The following is an 18,865-nucleotide window of genomic DNA, read 5'->3' as shown; positions in this document are numbered from 1 at the left end:
GATCTGCAGGGAAAAAGCAAAAAAAAAAAAAAAACAGCAAAGCTCAGCTGTAGGAAGCTGAAATATGACAGATTCTGAAAATAGCATACAACATACCGCAGACTTAATTCCCGAGGAACCCGAAACGCTGTACATGAAAGTGGAAACACAGCAGCGGGGGTGGCGGGGGGTGGAACACTAATAAAAAATGTGCATGGATTAAGTTGCCAAGATGTGATGGAGTGTGACGAGCCAGCATGGTGCATCTGGCACGGCTGTGTGCCACTGGCATGTAGACACACACGGCGGCTCCCAGGTGCCTGTCGGAAGTGTCCCTGCTGGCAAAACCAACCTTGTGCTGGGGACACCAAGGGGACACTCACCAAAAACTGCAGGAATATAAGAATGGTGACAAACGCTGACAAATGAGAGAATAGACTGGTGGATTGAGGGACGGCAAAACCTTGGACAAACGGAGCCGCACGCACTAAAATATATATGATGCCGGTCAGCACTTTCAATTCAATAGGAAAGCGAGGATTCTGAGGAACTAGACCAGAGGCCAGGAGGTCACAGGTCAAAACCACAGACCAAACGAAGCAGTCACATTTCGCTTAAACAAATGTCAAATACCCTAATGGAATGAAAATAAGTGTTACACATTTCATACAATACTATGAATGACTATTCCACTTTGAAGCTACTCCGAAATGTGAGAAGCTGAAATGCACGCCTTAATATACATATCCAGTTACCACAAAAACAAACACCAATATGTTTTGGCTGGGAGCTGATGTATGACCTTGAGCATCCCCCCGGCAAAACAAAAACTCCTGAATCGACAATACGGCACCATTACAAATAAAATACATTAAAAAATGAAATCCCAGAAGTTTGGGGGATGCAGGCAAAAATACGATCTTCACCATGCACCACAGGCTTCTCGCATTACCAAACCAGTCTTTACAAATAGACCAAATTAAAGCAAATTAAAAAGGTACTACTCGGGCAATTTGAGACTAAGCAAACGTGCATCATAGTGCCCACCCCTGCATGCATTCACAGGATCACTTATCACAATCTCTAATTTGGAGCCTGTGCCTTCTGAGGTAAAAAGGGATTATAGAGGTACTGTCTTGTCAGAAAACAGAGTAACCTTATCCTGCATTTCTGGCGCCAAGGCAGTGGGTGTAACGGCGGCAGAGAAAGTGTTGCATGCAAGGAATAACTGGTGAATTAAGAGACATTGAAACAGATGACTGGAGTTCAAGGTCCTGGCAGACGAACATGATGTGTATAACATGCGCTTCATTGCAGGTGGTTGTTCTTGGTACTTGACCTACTGCTGAACATTTTCGCGGTTGCCGTGTAATATCTTACGCGTCGACAATATATGTCGCCAAAAATAACGCGGCGAGGTAGGGTACGAACAACTACAAAAAAAACAAAAAAAAATCGTTCCCATCACGGGGCATATCTTAGGGTCATGTGGTCAAGCCCCCCGCCACATTCAAGACAGACAGCCGGTCCCAAACATTCAAATTCACCCCCGGGAGGATGAAAGCATGAGCCGAGCATCTAAACAAGTCACATCAGTGCGATCAAAGGCGACAGCGACCGGTGCCAGTCGGCCGATGGTCTGATGGATATCGGATATAAATATGCAATAAATCAGAGAAGGTCTCGGATGGCATATTGATGGGGACACGCGCATGCACGGTGTGCCCCTGCTGACTTGAGATGCAAACCGCTTTGCGGCGTGCATCTCTGTACATGTGTCCCCAGGTTAGGTTACCCGGCCACGGGAGCCCAGCACGCGCACCCGGACGCACCTTATCCAGCTCGTCGTGTAGCTCAGACAGGGTGGGTCGTATCAGCTTCTCCCCCAGCGGCGCCGCAGTCTGCCGGTAGAAGTCGATGTTGGGGACTGCGTCGATGGTGTTGTGGCCGAAGGTGCGCAGGTAGTACGTATTGGTGTGCGTGTCGTAGTAGTAGTGCTGCTGGCCGCCCGTCGACGAGTGCAGGCTGCCCTCGCTCATCACCGTGTCCCCGTTCTGGAAGGCTTCCGTCGGCACGGCGTCCGGGCTCCCGGCGCCGCTGGGGTCCACGAAGTTCACGACCCGGAACCGGCCTTTCGCCTCCTCGCCGCCGGTCGCCGGCTCGGATCCATCGTGTGCCTTTCCGGACACGGAGGTGGCTTTGTCGCCGGCCGCACCGCTGTCCCCGGCGGACGCGCCGGCCGCCTCCGCCACGAGATCCACCTGGAACCGGCTCTGGCTCGGCGTTGGACCAGCGGGTTTGAGTCCGGTGTCCGGGAACAGTCCTTGCCCCGCCGGAGACTGCTCTTCATAGGGGGGAGGACTGGATGAATATGATGGCGCTGACATGGCAAATAACTACCCGGCGAATTGATACCAGCGATAAATGAAAGACCAGCCAGTACCGCAAAGCCCCCCCAAAAAAGCCCCCGGTATCACTGCGCTCTGGCTGCTAAAGTGCCGGGAAAGGGAGCTTCGGAAATCAGCAAAGGCGTCCCTGCCGCTCCGCCTCCCTCAGAACATGCGGGTACAAAGGGGTTACGCGGGAGCTCAGCATCCGCCGGAGGAAGCGTCTCTTCGGAGGAGGAAAAACGGCATCAAACTCGGAGCCCAAAGGTCCGAAAGCAGAAGGGCGGTCCCCCTCGAGCACCTCTCCTAATAGCCGTACGCGCCTCCTTTTCCTCCAAGAGATGTCGCCCGTAGGGATGCTCCGCTCACCGACCTTGCCGCAGCTCCTCCTTCAGCAGCAGCGCTCCTCGGACTGCTATATAGACACGCCGCAGAGGGGCATCACGGCACGGGGTGGGTCCCAGCCAGAGGTGGAATCTCGCGAGATTTCCGCATTGGGGAGGGGCGGTGGTTTTAGGGCGTGCCCATGCGTATGAAATCAGACGTCGGAGGCGTGTTTTTGCCCAGAAAGAGCTGTCCACGAAATAACGAGGTATGGGTGAACCTTTCCGTGACTTTTTATTGTAAGGCGATAAAAAGGCTCATTAGATAGAAACGGCGTAATGAATTAAATAATTAACTACTCTATGACCACACTACATCTATAAAAAGCAACGTGCCTCTTTTATAGATTAATTATCTGATTGAAAATACATTGTGACTACATTTTCAAACACATACTACAAGGGGATTGCCTAAAAATGACTGCTTTCTTGAAGTAGGGCATTTTTACAGGTAGTGAACAAATATAAGTCTTTGAGCCTCCAGGTAGAACCAAGAAATGCAAATCTTCACTTCAGCATCGGCTACTTCAAAGTTTGCAGCTTGTTCTCCCACATAGAGGTTGTACGTCACACTTCTTTGTAGGTGTCGCAAAGAACCGTCTAGACAGCTTTTAAAATGCTATATCGAGCATTGATATCCAGCAGTGTTAAGAGCTCTGGCAGATTGGAAAGTTCTGTAAGCTGGCTTCTGGGAAAGTCAGTTTACATTCTGCATGTTAGGATCCAAATAACTACTTGGATGGTGAGGTGACATTACGCATCAGTCTTACTTTTGGCCCCAGTTATGATGGAGAATAAGCAGAGAACATTGTTTCATGGTAGCCAGGACTCAAGGACATCAAGGAGAATATGGTTATGGAAACATCTATGCATCCTTCAATCCATCCATCTATTTTCTAATGGCTATGGGTCATGGTATGTCTAGAGTCTATCCTAGGAAAGATCACGCAATGCAGAAAACAACCTGGACTGGAAGCCAGTCCTCCACAAGGCACACACCCACAAACACACTGCAAAAGCCACTTAAAACAGTACAATGGCTGCTTACCTTGAACTAGTAGGTAGATACAGTAACAAGCAGGAATGCTTGTTATAAGCATACCAAAGTATGTATAAGATATGGGTAAACGCCTGGCCTGTGCATGTTCTGACCTGTAAATTTGCATGTCACCAATAGAATAGAATAGAAGCAAAATATTATTGTCATCATATACTAAATACACAACGAAGGAAGGAGTGCGGCATCTGTTTAGTATTATAAAAGAAAAGAGAAAAAGAGATGATAAAAGAATTACAAAAAACACAAATCATACAAATAAATACTTGTATGTATACGCCCATGTAAAAGCAGCAGGCCATAGGAAGCAGGTAGTAAATATTAGTAGTAGTAAATATTAATATAGCAGGTAGTAAATATTAATACTTCGGATGAATAAGAAATAAAAAGGAATATTAATATTGTGCTGGGTTTTGTGATCACTAAAGATTGATATTGCGCATAGATTTATTTTTGTTTTTTAGTGATCTTAGAACCCAAGCAAAGAAACTGTCCTTGAGTCTGGAGGCGCGTGTTTCGATGGACCTGTAACGCATACCAGAGGGCAACAGGTCCAGCAAGTTGTGTGCTGGACGGACAGAGAATCTCTGAGGATGTTGTGGGCTCTGGAGAGGCAGCGGGAGCTGGCGATGGCTTCCGGGGATGGCAGAGAGCAGCTGATGGTTTTTTGGGCAGCGTTAATAACCCCCTGGAGGGCTCTCCTGCCTGCAGATGAGCAGCTGGCATATCACACTGTAATGTGGTACGCCAGGACACATTCGATGGCGGAGCTACAGACGGCCGCAAGCAGCTTCTGGTCCATCTGAGTGCTCTCAGAAAGTTGCTGCTGTGCCTTGTTTGCAGGCGTCGAGAGGTTAGTAGACCAGGAGATGTGTGTCCACAGGAATTTGTTGAGAGGGATCTTTTCCAGCGCAAACGTCACTGACAAAAAGTAGGGAATGATCCCCTCTGTGCTTCCCCAAGCCAATGATGACGTCCTTTGTCTTTGTGGCGCTTAGCACCAAATTGCTTGTTGAACTCCACTCTGTCAGTGTGTGGACCTCATCTCTGTAGGCTGGCTCATCTCCCCCTGAGATGAGCCCGATCAGTGTAGTGTCATCCGCGAATTTGATGATGGATTTCTATATAAAACTATATATATACACACAGCCGTGGAAAAAATAAAGAAACCAGTCAATATTTTTATATAAATCTGCATTTTTAAAACCTGGTTTAATCATGGTTTTGCTGGCAGAAGGTTATGCTAAGTAGCGTAAGACAGCAGTATACATAAGACAGTAGTACAAAAGAATACGGTGAATCAGGAGACACTGGGAACGACCAGAAACCAGCCAGGTAAAGGGCAGAAGAGATTTTCTAATGCCAGAGATGACCATTAACTTATCTGATAGTTTCTCATGAATTGCAGGATGACATCAAGTGATCTTCAAAAGGAATGGGAAGCATTAAGTGCAGGACAATTCATAACAGGCTCCTAGAAGCCGGAATTAAGTCCCATAAAGCAAGGAAGGAGCGCTTCATTGATGAGAAGCAGGGAAGGGCCAGGCTGCAGTTTGGGGGAAAAAAAAGAGAAATGAGTGAAACAAAAATTTGTGCTGTAGTCTCATATCCATGGCTGTAACTCAGCCAATGGGAAAAGTCCAGTAATGGTCCATAATCATGAACAAGACACTAGAGTTACTTAGAATCAGCCATGAAGCTTTGAATTACATACTATGGTTTCCAAAGACAAAAGCTCTCAGCAAAGCCAGCTACAGGTTTCATGGGCATAATTCCAATCATGTCACTCACCTTTCTGCAGATACCCCAAGGCCTCATTCACAGTGAAGGGAGACCAACAGAGGAACAGGAAGGGTAATTTTTTTATCATTTGTAGGTCTACTTTCATCCCATATATGGAAAAAATCTCCCTTGCTAACCGTAATATGAAATAAGAATAGAATGCAATCTAAATACTCCTGTGACAGTGATATAATGGTGATGAAATAAGGTCCAGACAACTTTCTTCCTCTGTTATTTTAACACGGTTTTATTGCGTTTTCTGTTTTTCTTCTACCCTTCATTTCTCTGAAGGTCGTCTCTTCAATAAGATGGAGCATGTTAGTGTTTCAGCTTAGCCCCAGACTAGACAGTTCCGAAAAGCAAAGTAACATGAGCTTTGGAAGTGATATTGCATGGCATTATGGTGGGTTAATCTATAGTTTCTAAAAAAACAAAAGGACACACGGCTAAGTGCCTTTACGCCTCTGCCTCTAGTCATTAGTTTCTCAGAAACCAAAGGCAGCAACCAAATATTTACAAAGTAGTAGCAGCGTGCTCAGTCTTGAGAGCCTGGATCTTCTCAATGAAACACAATAAAAGAGTGCAATTTAAAGAAGCAAAAATAATTTAAATGATTGATTGATGCCATTTCATAGTCAAACTTTATATAACAAAATTCATATAAAGTCTGGTCAAATTTTTTTAAATTGTCCCCTTCCTGGATAATATGTTACATATTTATAGATTAAAATATAAAGCTGTGCTTAACCTATGGAAACCCTCTATCTACAAATGCATTAATATTTATTCATCATTATTATGTCCAGTGCAATTTAAAGTTTAGAGCTTAAAATAGCTGCACTACATGCATGAATGTTAATTCATATAAAGGGCTCTATTGTTCGCCAAAATTAATATTACCCATTGACAAATAAGTGTTCAAAAGCAATTTAGGAAGCATTGCATGTTTTTTGAAAGGTAAAAAATACTACAAAACTTCACATCTGTCCCAAGACTATTGTGGACTCGCTGAAACAGAACCAGGTTGTAAATATGTCCGGAAGTGAGTATTAAAAGTAAAATATTACCATTCGATGACAGATTAGCCTGTTAAGAGGGATGTACATGCAAACAGGTGGAATTGGAATTAAATTCCCAACGTGTGGAATTTCAAGGAGTCAGTTGGCATAGATATCAGTGATGTACTAATGTTACATGATGAAAGCTAGATGTCCTGTTTATTTCATTGCAGACCTTCAAAAAAAAAAAAAGATGGCCTCAGGCCTTTGGCTTAGAATGGTGTGACGAAGGCCTTTCTGTCACCCCACTGTCATATACTGTGAAAGTCATTCGCACATCAAGATCACTGTTCTCAGCTTGTCTCAAGTATACGAGGGAATCGGCCATTTTGTTCACACCTAAACAGCTGAGCCAAACCAAAACTTCGTGGTTCCTCAGACGTTTCCGTGACTAATGCTGTGTGCTCATGTGCGTGCTTTTGCCACTGGCAACTAAGCATGGCTGGTGTAATTTGAAAAATTTGCATTTATGCCATAACTTGCGTTCGCTCGCCTGTTCTTTCCGGAAAGCTCCAGATATGAAGCGTCTTTTGAAGTGCCTCTTGGATAAAAAAGAGGTGGGTGGGGAAGCTGGGGTGTTTGTGGGATGGTTACAGGGTGCATTTGCAAAGCTTCTCTGCTGGGAGTTCAAAGGTCACTGCCGGCAGGATTCTTTTCCCACAGTAAATCTTCTCAAAAGTTAGAGGAAATAATCAAGATCATTTGCTATAGTTATTTACAAGATACGTTATTGCTCTGCACTGGCATTTCACTAATAAATGTTTAACTAGCCAGCACCATGGATTGTAATTTGTGGATTTTTTTTGTCATCTGTTGGGGTGACTGTAATTTTAGTTTCTACCCCCAAAATCTTACACCCATTCAAATCTATACACAATCTAACACACCCTCAAAGTTAATTAACCTCAGCATGTTTTGTTAGAAATTTCCCCCTAAAAGTTTTTATTTTTTTTATCCCTGGCACATGAAAGAACAGAACTGTTAGAAAATGCATCATTACCAGCATCCTAATGTCCTCCAGGTAGCACAGGCTACCAGACAAGGTTAATGTGACATTATTTAAAAGGCCTCTCAGGTCGCTGTCACTGACCTCTCCCCTTCCTGAAGTCCAACAAGGTTCCCTCATCCTCCCCATCACACATAGCGCACGACCAGTTCCAGTTGCTTTGCCCCGACAGACAACTCAGATCCCAGTCGATAAAAACCTCATGTTTCAAGAGCAGCATCTTCCCAATAGTTATCAAGACACCAGACAATTAAGATGTTACATTATTTCTATGCCTTCCTATGATAAATCACCTCACTGAACCCCACACAGGACTCTAAGAAATAGGCCTGACCCTTAGAAGGGCATACGTTTATCCAGTAATTCGTATTTATTCATATTTCTGTCCACTCCCACTCAGCAGTTTATTTATTGCTGTATACCCATCGTCCATCCATCCATTCACACATACATTTTTTGAAGCCCCTTGTCCTACGCAGGGTCACCGGGGGTGGGAGCCTATACCGGGTATACAGCTACGGGGGCAAGGCAGGGAACAACCCAGGATGGGGCACCAACCCAATGCAGGGCGCATTCACACACCATTCACTCACAGTAATACCTATGGGCAATTTGGTAACTCTAACCTCAGCATGTTTTTTTAGGTTTTTGCTCCTTCTCAGCTCCCTGGAGGGAGCAAAAACATGGAATGCCTGGTAGTTCCTGAGGACCAGATTGGGAAACAATGCACTAAGCAATAAAGGTTTTTGCTCTGTGTTCTTATAGTCCCTGTGTTATAAACATAGCATGAGTGCATGATACCCAGAAGGTGGAGAGTCATCAGTGTAATGGATGGCTGGTCAGTCTTCTTACAACCTCCTTAGAATCTCACACGAAGCTGCCAAGCACGTGAAACATGGCTTTTGAAGTGTTTGGGCCTTAGTGAAAAAAATTCATCATCCAGTTTTAAGTGAACTAAATAGCTCTCGTCCTTGTTCCCTGTAACTGTAGATTTTCTCATGTTGTGAGATAGATAAGTGACGACTTCATGTGTCAGATTTGTCAAGCCTGTATCCATCCAGGTCATGATTCTCCCAGGTAAACCAACAGAATGTTGTGTGTTACACCACAGAAGACGTATTGCAGAGCAGTAATACATTCTATTGCAGCGTTTCCCAATCCAGTCTTCAGGGACCCAAGACAGTCCATGTTTTTGGGTCCAAAAGCAAAAATGTGGACTGTCTGGCAGGGAACTCGGAGGGAGCAAAAATGTGGACTGAGTCCACAAGGACCGGATTGGGAAACACTGCTCTATTACGTACAAGATAGATGTTGGGGTGTCTGGTCACCCGATAGGCTGTTTCTTTAGAAAGGAGCAAAGTGCACAGGCATCATAAACTCCACACAGACCAAACCAAGGCTTGAAAAGAACTTGTAAACAGTTAAGTGTGATCACAATACTGTTGCCCATCAAGCAACACTGTTAACCCCTTTGCAGAGACAAACTGCTGCATTCTTCTGAAAACTTTTAACTCTGCAAATAATGGCTACAACTCACAAACGTACTTAAAGCCTACATTTTGTTTCCAGGGTAACCGTGTGTCATTATGATGCGTGCCCCAAGGTCTTAAGCTCCATTTGTTACAGGATGACTTGTGTCAGCTGTTATTACATCTATAGGATCATTTATTACACCAATAATCAGATGTCAAGTAACTATTTGCTCCACCTGAATGCTCTCTGGGTGTTTGAGCACCTCCTAAGAAACCACTTTATGGTCCTTGGCTAAGGAGAACCTGGCTTTGCTATAGAGGGCAGGTGCCTTTGAGATTCCTGTGCCAATTCGGTTAAACGTTAACTTTGTAAATGACCAATTAGCAAAGCTTCGCCCAGGCTCCCGGGGTTCCATGTACAACCATGTTTGGTGACGGGAATCAGGATTCCTGCAGATTATCCCTGTCAGCTGTGCTCTGATTAGAGCCTTAAGAGATTTTAGGCATCAGCTGTTTCACATTGTCTTGGGTCTCCTTTAAGGGTGTATATTTCTCTCTGTCTACATAATCAGGATATTTATTGGCTCTTGGGAGTTTTACTTATACAAAAATGTTTTAAGGGCAGAAGGAACAATGATTGATTCAGAGAGATAACTAATCAGATTGTAGTGCAGGTGGGTCGGAGTAACTGGAGGAGGTGGGACCAAGACATCTGATTGGTGGGTCTCGTTTTGTCTAGTTGCTTGGCCCCAACCTCTCTACAATTTGATTGGTTTGGGGAGATAACCAATCATTTTTCTTCCGGCCCTCAGAACATTTTTGTGTCCGTAAAACTCCATGAGCTGTTTATCGACAATATCTGCTCTCTTGTTTGCCTCATATCACCAGAAGGACCCAGGCATACAACCTACAACGATTTCAGCATGACTGAAGCTATGATCAGAGGGACATTCATTCATACTTCACAGCTGTATTTGCGATCTGTGATTTGTATATTAATAAGTATTATCTCGCTTGGGGATTCCTTCAGAGGAATCATCTTCAGATTTCCCGACGGCATGCTCTGCAACAAAGACATTATATTAAATAAAGCTGTTTACTTGATTGATCAAGCAAGGAACTTCAATTACTTAGATAATTAACTAGATGACAACTAGATGGGGTGGGGGGTAGAATTTAATTCAGGAATGCATGAACAGGCTCCCTTTCATGAATGAAACCACAATTTATATTGTCTGTGTGAGTGCCTGTGTGTATATATATGTACGGTATTGTGTGTGTGTGTGTGTGTGTGTGTGTGTGTGTGTGTGTGTGTGTGTGTGTGTATATATATATATATATATATATATATATATATATATATATAGTATATAAACAATAACAAAACAATAAGAGGGCTTAACTGGCAAAAAAATTTGCTTGGTAAAGTGCCCCCCCCAGTACCCCATATCCACTAAACTTATCATGGGTGACCCAAAGTCCAGGGCCAATGTTTAATCCCACTGCCCTGCATAATAGTTATAGCTATATTGTCAATTGCTAAAAAAACATCACTGTTTTTTGGAGGTTGGCCCAATATAATATTTTTTTAGATCAGAAGTGTCAAGTCTCAAGGGCTCTACCCACACGCAGGCTGCATCGTCCAAATTAAAAAGAAAATAGATTCATAAGAGGAGACTGAGGCTCAGGGTGAATCATAGTGTGAAGTGAAAGAAAATTTTACTTGGGGCACGTTGAGATAGTGAAGTTTCTGGGTTGCTTCATAAACACACTGCGCTTTATTAAAGTACATGGCAGCAGGAGTAAAGCTTCTGCCAAAAAAGCACACAAAACTTTATTGTGGTTCATGTGTTGCTCATGCAATCCAAACATATAACCTGACAAAATTTAAGCATAGGAATGGTCATGTTAGGTGTAGTATTGGTCCACGTTAATGTGGGATTTGGTAGCAAACCAGTTCGTCCTTCTGAACATTTTTGCATGTACTGCGCAATAACTACCTGACACACTAAGATCAAATTAACCTTGACATGCAAAATACAACTTCTTGCTGCTAGTTTAAAGGGAGTCGTAGCCAGTGGAATTATTGCCAGGGGTTGTGAGACGCAGATACCTGCAAATGATTTTCTGTCTCTAGAATAAAACTTTCAGGACGAAAGAGAAAATAAAAACCCTACTGTCATGGCTCCCTAAGAATGTTTTCATGGGTTTAGGTAACAGAGAAGCTTCCAGAAATCAGATGCTAAAAACAATGATACTTCAGTGGATGGCATGTAAAGACAATCTTGGTAACACTTTCTATAAATGCCATGCCTATAAGATTCTACAGAACACATACATAACACATTATAATGCATTTGTAAAGCATTAAAAACTTGGCTTTAAATACAGTGCCTTGAAAAAGTATTCATACCCCTTGAATTTTTTTTTATATTTTATCACCTTACAACCACAAACTTAAATGTTTTTTTATTGAGATTTTATGTGCTAGACCAACCAAAAGAAGCACATGATTGTGAAGTGGAGCGAAAAAGATACATGGTTTTCAAAAATGCAAGCTAAGAAAAATGCATTTGTATTCAGCCCCCTGTATTCTGATACCCCTTAATAAAATCCAGTGCAATCAATTGCCTTCAGAAGTCACCTAATTAGATAAGAGTCCACCTGTGTGTAATTTAGTCTCATTATAAATACACCTGTTCTCTGAAGGCCTCAGTGGTATTTTAGAGAACAGTAATGAACCAACAATATCATGAAGATCAAGGAACTCACCAGACAGGTAAAGTTGTGCCGAAATTTAAAGCAGGGTGAGGTTATAAAAAAATATCCCAAGGTTTGAACATCTCAAGGAGCACTGTTCAATCCTTCATCCAAAAATGGAAAAAGTGTGCTACAACTGCAAACCTACCAAGACATGGCCATCCACCTAAACTGACAGACCGAGCAAGGAGAGCGCTGGTCAGAGAAGCTGCCAAGAGGCCCATGGTCACTCTGGAGGAGCTGCAGAAATCCACAGCTCGGGTGGGAGAACCTGTCCACAGGACAACAATAAGTTGTGTACTCCACAAATCTGGCCTATATGGAAGAGTGGCAAGAAGAAAGCCATTGTTGAAGGAAAGACATAAGAAGACCCATTAGCAGTTTGCCACAAGCCATGTAGGGGACACAGCAAACATGTGGAAGAAGGTGCTCTGGTCAGATGAGACCAAAGTTGAAGGTGACAAAATGTGAAAAAGTTCAAGGAATACTTTTTCAAGGCACTGTAGAATAGGCATAACGCATTATAGTCGTCTGTATTATGCATTATGAATGCTTTATGAAGCTCAAAGCTATAATGCACTAGATATCTTCATAATGTAGTACAGAGCATCCTTAATTCTTATACCAACCATTATAATGCATTATAGATGATAGCTTTAAGTAAAGTGTTACCACATTCTTCTCCTACTTACCTCTCTTCCAGTTCTCAACTCATTAAATGCATAACTTATGGCAACACTGACATTTCTGGCAGTGTGTTCGGTGTCAGCTTTCAGGACTGTTACTTAAATCTGTAGCTAAGCATCTCAGTAGGAGGACAAGGAACCCAGAGCATTTCTGAACTAGAGCTTCAGATACAGTGGTACCTTGGTTTACGAGCATAATTTGTTCCGGAAACATGCTTGTAATCCAAAGCACTCATATATCAAAGCGAATTTTCCCATTAGATATAATGGAAACTCATATGATCCGTTCCACAACTCAAAAATATTCATATAAAAATTATTAATACAAAATATAAAGTAAACATAAAACAAATTAACCTGCGCTTTACCTTTGAAAAGAATCGTGGATGGTGTGAGGGAGACGAGAGAGGAAAAGAGGAGGGTTATTTTGTAGGACGACTTTCACTATAATTAACAGAATCACTGCTATCTGTTGGCTCACTGGAATCTTTTTCTGTTTGTGTGACTTTAACGAGGAACCCATCCAATGACAGCCTCTTTTGCCTCCTTTTCAATTTCGTAAAAATGTGGACATTGCATTGTCGTTAAACAGATTCATCGCTCGCACTGCTACGCCCTTATTCAGGTGGTGCTTTTCTACTAAATTTTGACTATTTTGGCATGCCGACTGAGACCGAGCATGGGAGACGATTACCCACAATTCCGCAGCGTGAGAAAGTGAATAACCATTGGTTCAGTTGTGATGACGTGCGTAAAAACAAGAAAAACAAGGAGCGCATGTGTGCCATATGATTTTTGATGATACTTGGCGCTCGTAAACCAGGACTTGCTCGGTTTCCAAGTCAAAATTTATAAAAAATCTTTGCTCGTCTCGTAAACCGCGTTACTCGTAATCCGAGGTTCCACTGTACTTTGCTATTTTTGGACAAATTAAGATTAAGATCAACTTTATTGATCCTGAGGAATAAAGGTCTTGTGCATACAGCAGTGAGTATGTAGGACACCGAAAAACATGCATTTAGTGCAAAACAGACAAGGTGCAAACAAGTAAATGTGGTGCAAACCGAAACGTGTACGATACACAAATAGATAATTCGGAAAAACAGAACATTGCACACACACCGTTCACACATACAAATGATATAGCAATTCCAATTCAGTTTAGTGTGTTTTGGACTGTAGGGGGGAACTGGAGAACCCAGAGGAAATCCCATGATGACAAGGGGGAACAGGAAAGAGCTGGAGTGGGCCCTGGACTCCAGAGGTGTGAGGTAGCAATGCCGCATTGGGTTATTAAGGAAATAAATACAGTCTGCACTCCGTATCCATGGCTTCCACATCTGTGGATTGAAAACATTAGACAGAAAAACAATCCAGAAAGTTCCAAAAAGCTAAATTTGAATTTGCCGCGCATCAAGTACTACGACAATCCACACAACTGAAGAGAAAGAATGAATGTATATTTTCTCTATTCATAAATTTTCTGTATGAACTACGATGTACAGACTTCATTGTCTTTATTCCCTAAACAATACAGTATAGCAACTATTCACATAGCATTTACATTGTATCTGGTATTTTAAGAAATCTAGAGATGATTTAAAGCAGGGGTGTCCGACCCGTCGATCGATCGCAGTGTGCTTCCAGGTCGATCTCGAGACGATTAATAGATTTCATTTCATTGGTGGCCAACCAGCTGACTGCGATCATCAAAGTAGGTCTATATCAGGGGGAGCACCCCCTCTTGGTCAGCAAAATATACCGAGGGCCCCCAGGCAGCGGTAAAATTTACCGTCGCAATTCAATAACTCATGGGAGTATTTTATTTGTAAAAGTACCTCTTACTGAAAAAAAGGTCGGGCACCTCTGATTTAATGTATGTGGGAGGATGCGCATAGGTTATATGCTAATACTACGTCATTTTATATAAGGGACTTGAACATCTATAGATTTTGGTATCCGAGGGGGATGCTGGAACCAAGCCCCCATGGATACCAAGAGACAACTGTATTAAAAATGTCCCTTCAGGGCCCCAAACCAAGCCTTCTGCGAGTGCACCTTCAAAGGCTCCTCCACATTCCATCAGACCCTAGTTCTTTCAGGCATGGCTCCTCTTCCTCAGTTTAGTGTGAATCACCGAATGGGCGCACGCCGTCCGATTTTAAAGGGACGTGTCACATTTGCAGGTCACGGCCGGCGTGACGGTCAGAGGCGGCCTGACAGGCACCAGGTGGCTGTGAGGACCTCACGGGCCCCCGCGAACTCCAAATGGGCCATGGGGGGCCAGCGGGCCGTGCTGCAAGAACCAGCCGACTTTCTCAGGCCGTGGGATGAAATTCATCAGCCGTTTGAAATGTTCTGGAGTACAAAAATAAACTGAGAGTGAACACCGGGAATTTATTATTTAGAACGTGTGAAAAGAAATTTCGATCTGTAGCACTATATGCTGGTTTTTAAGACCACTTTTTTACCGATTTACTGTAGTCAGGATCTGAATTTGTTTTTTTTTTATGTTTGTTTATTTTGTTGTTTATTTATCTATTCTGATCATGTTTATTTGCTAGTTTGTTTATACATTTGAGTATTCCATCCATAACCCCTGGAGATGCGGAGCTTATCCCAGGCAGCATCGGGAAGACAGACCCCGAACAAGACGCCAATCCCCATTTAAACCCATTTAGAAACAAATAATATTTATTATGCTTTCAGTCATAAAAATGACCGGGTCTGAATAAACAAAGAATTCCTTTCAGCCCCTGGGGAATTCCTCATTCAATTAATTCTATAGAAAGTGTATACATATGCACATACTTTTGTGTATAATATGAATCAATTGTTAGTGTTTGTAAGTGTTGTTCATGGATCAAAACAAAGCAGGGCCTATTCTTCCCAGCATCAAATACATTCTTCTTCTCTTTTTTTTCTTTCTTTCTTTTTTTTTTTTACATTTCTGTGCTGTGATTCAATGTCTTTGTTTCAAGCTTAAATTTCAAATGAGTGCAAAGAAGACAATGGTCCACAGTGGCAGGTAATGACATGCGGACTCATTAGCATACTGCACAGCGCCGCTTTCTCATGGTGCCGGGGCTTGGGCGAGCAGCCCTGAACAGGCTCCCACAGCGAGTCAGCAGAACCGCCCGTGCCCTCTGACGCTGTGCGAGGGTATGAGTCCCGGGCACGGATGCCCAGCCTCGCTGTGCTCTCATGTGCCTCTACGCGCAGTGCCAGCCTAGGGAGTCCGCAGACACCACGCGCTGTGTATTTGAAGCTCATGCCGTGAGTCACTGGCTGAGGGTTCAGGCCCTGATCTGATGGGTCTGACCAAAGATCTTCTGTGTCCGATTTAAGCCGTATCACACATCCCACTACGACACTGGAGCACTACAAGTACAGTATTGCACTAATAATGCTGAAGTTGAGTGCTCAAATCTGAATGAGCGCACATGAAAATTGTAACACTTCTTTCCACTGGAAGTCGCTTTGTATAAATGTGGTGCAGTGGGGGTGCAGTGTGGGTTACAATTCTGTGCCTGTGGTTTAAAAGTCGGTGGAGTGATTTCACTGCTGGGCCCCTGACTCCAACTGTCTGCTAAATAAATAGAACATAAGGTAATGCTTTACATTAACTGCACCTTCATAATGCCTTTATAATGCATTCGTAGAACATTCATAAGCAGCATGTAAATATATCTTAACAACCTAACGTACTTTAACAGCTGTAGTACATATTAATAAGAAACATATGATAACAATAAACATTGTAATCAGAACAGGGTTATGGCAAGTCTGGAGGACACACACACCACAGGAAATTTGGAGATGGCTGTTCTAACTGCACATTTTTTGAGTGCCAGAGAAAACCTGCATGACATGGAGAGAACATGCAAACGCACAGGGAGAACAGGGGCAGCATTCCAGCCCCCGGCCCTGGAGAGGTGAGTAGACTCACTGAGACACACATGTCAGTTTAGCATGTGTCTCAGTAAACATGGCACTCATTCACAGAGATGCGTGCAGTACTCAGTGTCAAGCCCAAGCCGCACCCCTTATCTCGACACTACAGAACAAGAGCTGGTGTTGGTTCTGACGAGCCTCCCAGCAGCTTCCTTCAGCCAGAAAGAAGTTCACAAGGTGCTGACAGGCCCTACCGGTAATCCGCCATCCTGTCTGTGTCACGCGGCGCAGCCTCTCTGGACTGCTGCTGCCTCTGGGTTTTATATAGACACTGGTTACCATGGCAACTCCCACAGGTCAAAGACTTGGGTCACGACACAGGACCGAGGTCCCCATGCCAGACACTTTTGATATATTTACTGTGTGACATTCGATACTTTGCTGCATTGAGCTAAATAGATTTAATACTGTTTGTCTCAAATATTTATATACAAGCCTACTTGCCTTAGGAATGACACATGTTTTCAGCTTATACAGTTCTAGGGACAGAATTTGAATATGCATTTCATAGTTCAGGTCTGTGCTCCTGAAAACCAGTAACCGTAGAATATCCATCCACCCATCCATCCACCCATATCCAGATCAGGGTTACAGGGGTGCACAAGGCTGGGTTCACCCTGGATGGGATGCCAGTTAACTATAGAATAGCTTATGCTCAGAAAACATAGCTGGTTCATTTTGCCAATGTCACTGATGCTGTATTGAAAAAGGTTCCGCGGTCGTAATATCTGCTTTGTCAGCCCAGGCTAATTGATCACTTTCAGATGTTAACGCACTTTGGACATGAGCCATCAGTAGAATAGTGCAGTAAAGATTTCACATTACGTGACCCTGCTTCTTGGGGAATTAATAAGCATATTTTAAGTCTGACTTGGAATTTGAAGCACAATGCAGTCCAAATGTGTACTGTATCATCAAAGGTTTGAGTACACATGCTTGAAACTATAGCTAGATATGCATATGTCTAACAGGAGTGGGTATAACCCTTACTGACTAGTGAGTCAAAATATGAAATATTTGGGCCTTACTGCCATGTATTTATTAAATGCACAATGACAGAACACATGTGATCTACATGTTTGCAGTACTGTGGTCTATGGTTGCTTTGCTGGTGGCAGAATCGGGCACCTATACAAAATCCAAGGCAATCTCAACCAGCCCGACTATCATAGTTAACTTCGAAGGCGCACCATTTCATCAGGATTACAGATGATTGAGCAGGACGACCCAAAACACACCGCGAAACTGTGCAAGAACTACCCAGGGAAAACGGAAAGTGAAGGACAACTCAAACAAATGATCTGACCTCAAACCCACATTCTGACCTCAGACCCATTAAATTGGTTTAAACTAGATAGCCCTAACCCTAACACACAACACAACCAACATCTCAGACAACTTCTGCAGAGAACCTACAAAGACATGTCAGGTGGTTTCCTGCTTAACTGAAGCTCTATAACAATGTTATCAAGGAAAAGGGTAATTTACCCCAACTGCATGTCACTGGAGAGCGTGAGCATACCAGAGGAGAACATGCAAACCCCACAGAACCAGTTGCAACAGCACTACACACTAAACCACAACATGGCCCACAGTTCAAATTTGTTTGAAATTAACATGACTTTATGTTTTATGCAGCATAACTCAGTATTGTCAGACATCGGTATAATTTTTCTTTATTGACATGCAAAATTTTTTATCAGAGCTGGCCAATTTTCCAGTTTAATTACTAGCAACTAAAATAGCAGACAATACAAGTGATATTAAAATGTCATCTGAATGCCATCTGCGTGGATATCTTGCGATTGCAAATTCAGGCGCAGGAAGATGGCGTGTTGTTTTGCCATCAAACAAGCATGAAAAGCCTAACCGCATCAGCAAAACAGTTCAGTTCATATATATATATATATATATGGTCTGTCCTCCAGTGTCCCCAGCTCATACAAGCTGTGCTTATTGTGCAAAATCCTTCATACACACTGCAGATCTACCCCACAGATTTTTTCCAGCAACGCAGCGACCCATTTCCAACGCATTTTCGTAAAAACAGATCTTTGTTTCATTTCCCCTACATGTTCTGTTGACCCAGTTCCTGTTCTCCCCCTATAAACTCTAAAAGCGAAAACCTGCCCCCATTCTGTGCCCATCCCCGCACCAATCTTCCTGTTCTCACCCTTTCTGTAAATCATTCCCGAATGCTATTTATCATTATTAATGCCATGCAAACACAGTTATGTAACGCTGCATGTGGGTCACGTGTGGCAACTTCACACTTCTTCGCCGTGCCCCGAAAAAAAAAACTGTCAGCCAGCTTCAGGAAATTCTGCACGTTTTCAGAAAT

At 43.2% G+C, this 18,865-nt stretch overlaps 1 protein-coding gene and 1 long non-coding RNA gene across 3 annotated transcripts in view; one reads left to right on the top strand and one right to left on the bottom strand.

The window, feature by feature from the left end:
* Window positions 1-2,773, bottom strand: part of slc12a2 (solute carrier family 12 member 2) — a 46,796-nt gene extending 44,023 nt beyond the window's left edge. Inside the window, exon 1 of one of the 2 annotated variants that reach the window (XM_023845283.2) lies at window positions 1,812-2,773. In XM_023845283.2, the coding sequence (XP_023701051.2) occupies window positions 1,812-2,366 (555 nt within the window). In that variant the 5' untranslated portion in view covers window positions 2,367-2,773. The remainder of the gene's footprint in view (window positions 1-1,811) is intronic. The other variant, XM_023845284.2, reaches the window with a different exon arrangement.
* Window positions 2,774-2,793: 20 nt separating this feature from the next.
* Window positions 2,794-15,485, top strand: LOC111861024 (uncharacterized). Its single transcript, XR_002842153.2, has 2 exons — window positions 2,794-2,958; window positions 14,757-15,485. It is a non-coding gene; the product is annotated as an uncharacterized lncRNA (long non-coding RNA).
* Window positions 15,486-18,865: the final 3,380 nt, after the last annotated feature.

Source organism: Paramormyrops kingsleyae, chromosome 7 (assembly GCF_048594095.1).
Source record: "Paramormyrops kingsleyae isolate MSU_618 chromosome 7, PKINGS_0.4, whole genome shotgun sequence".
Lineage (NCBI taxonomy): Eukaryota > Metazoa > Chordata > Actinopteri > Osteoglossiformes > Mormyridae > Paramormyrops > Paramormyrops kingsleyae.
The sequence above is the reverse complement of the archived record's forward strand: the minus strand, read 5'-3'. Positions and strand labels throughout refer to the sequence as shown.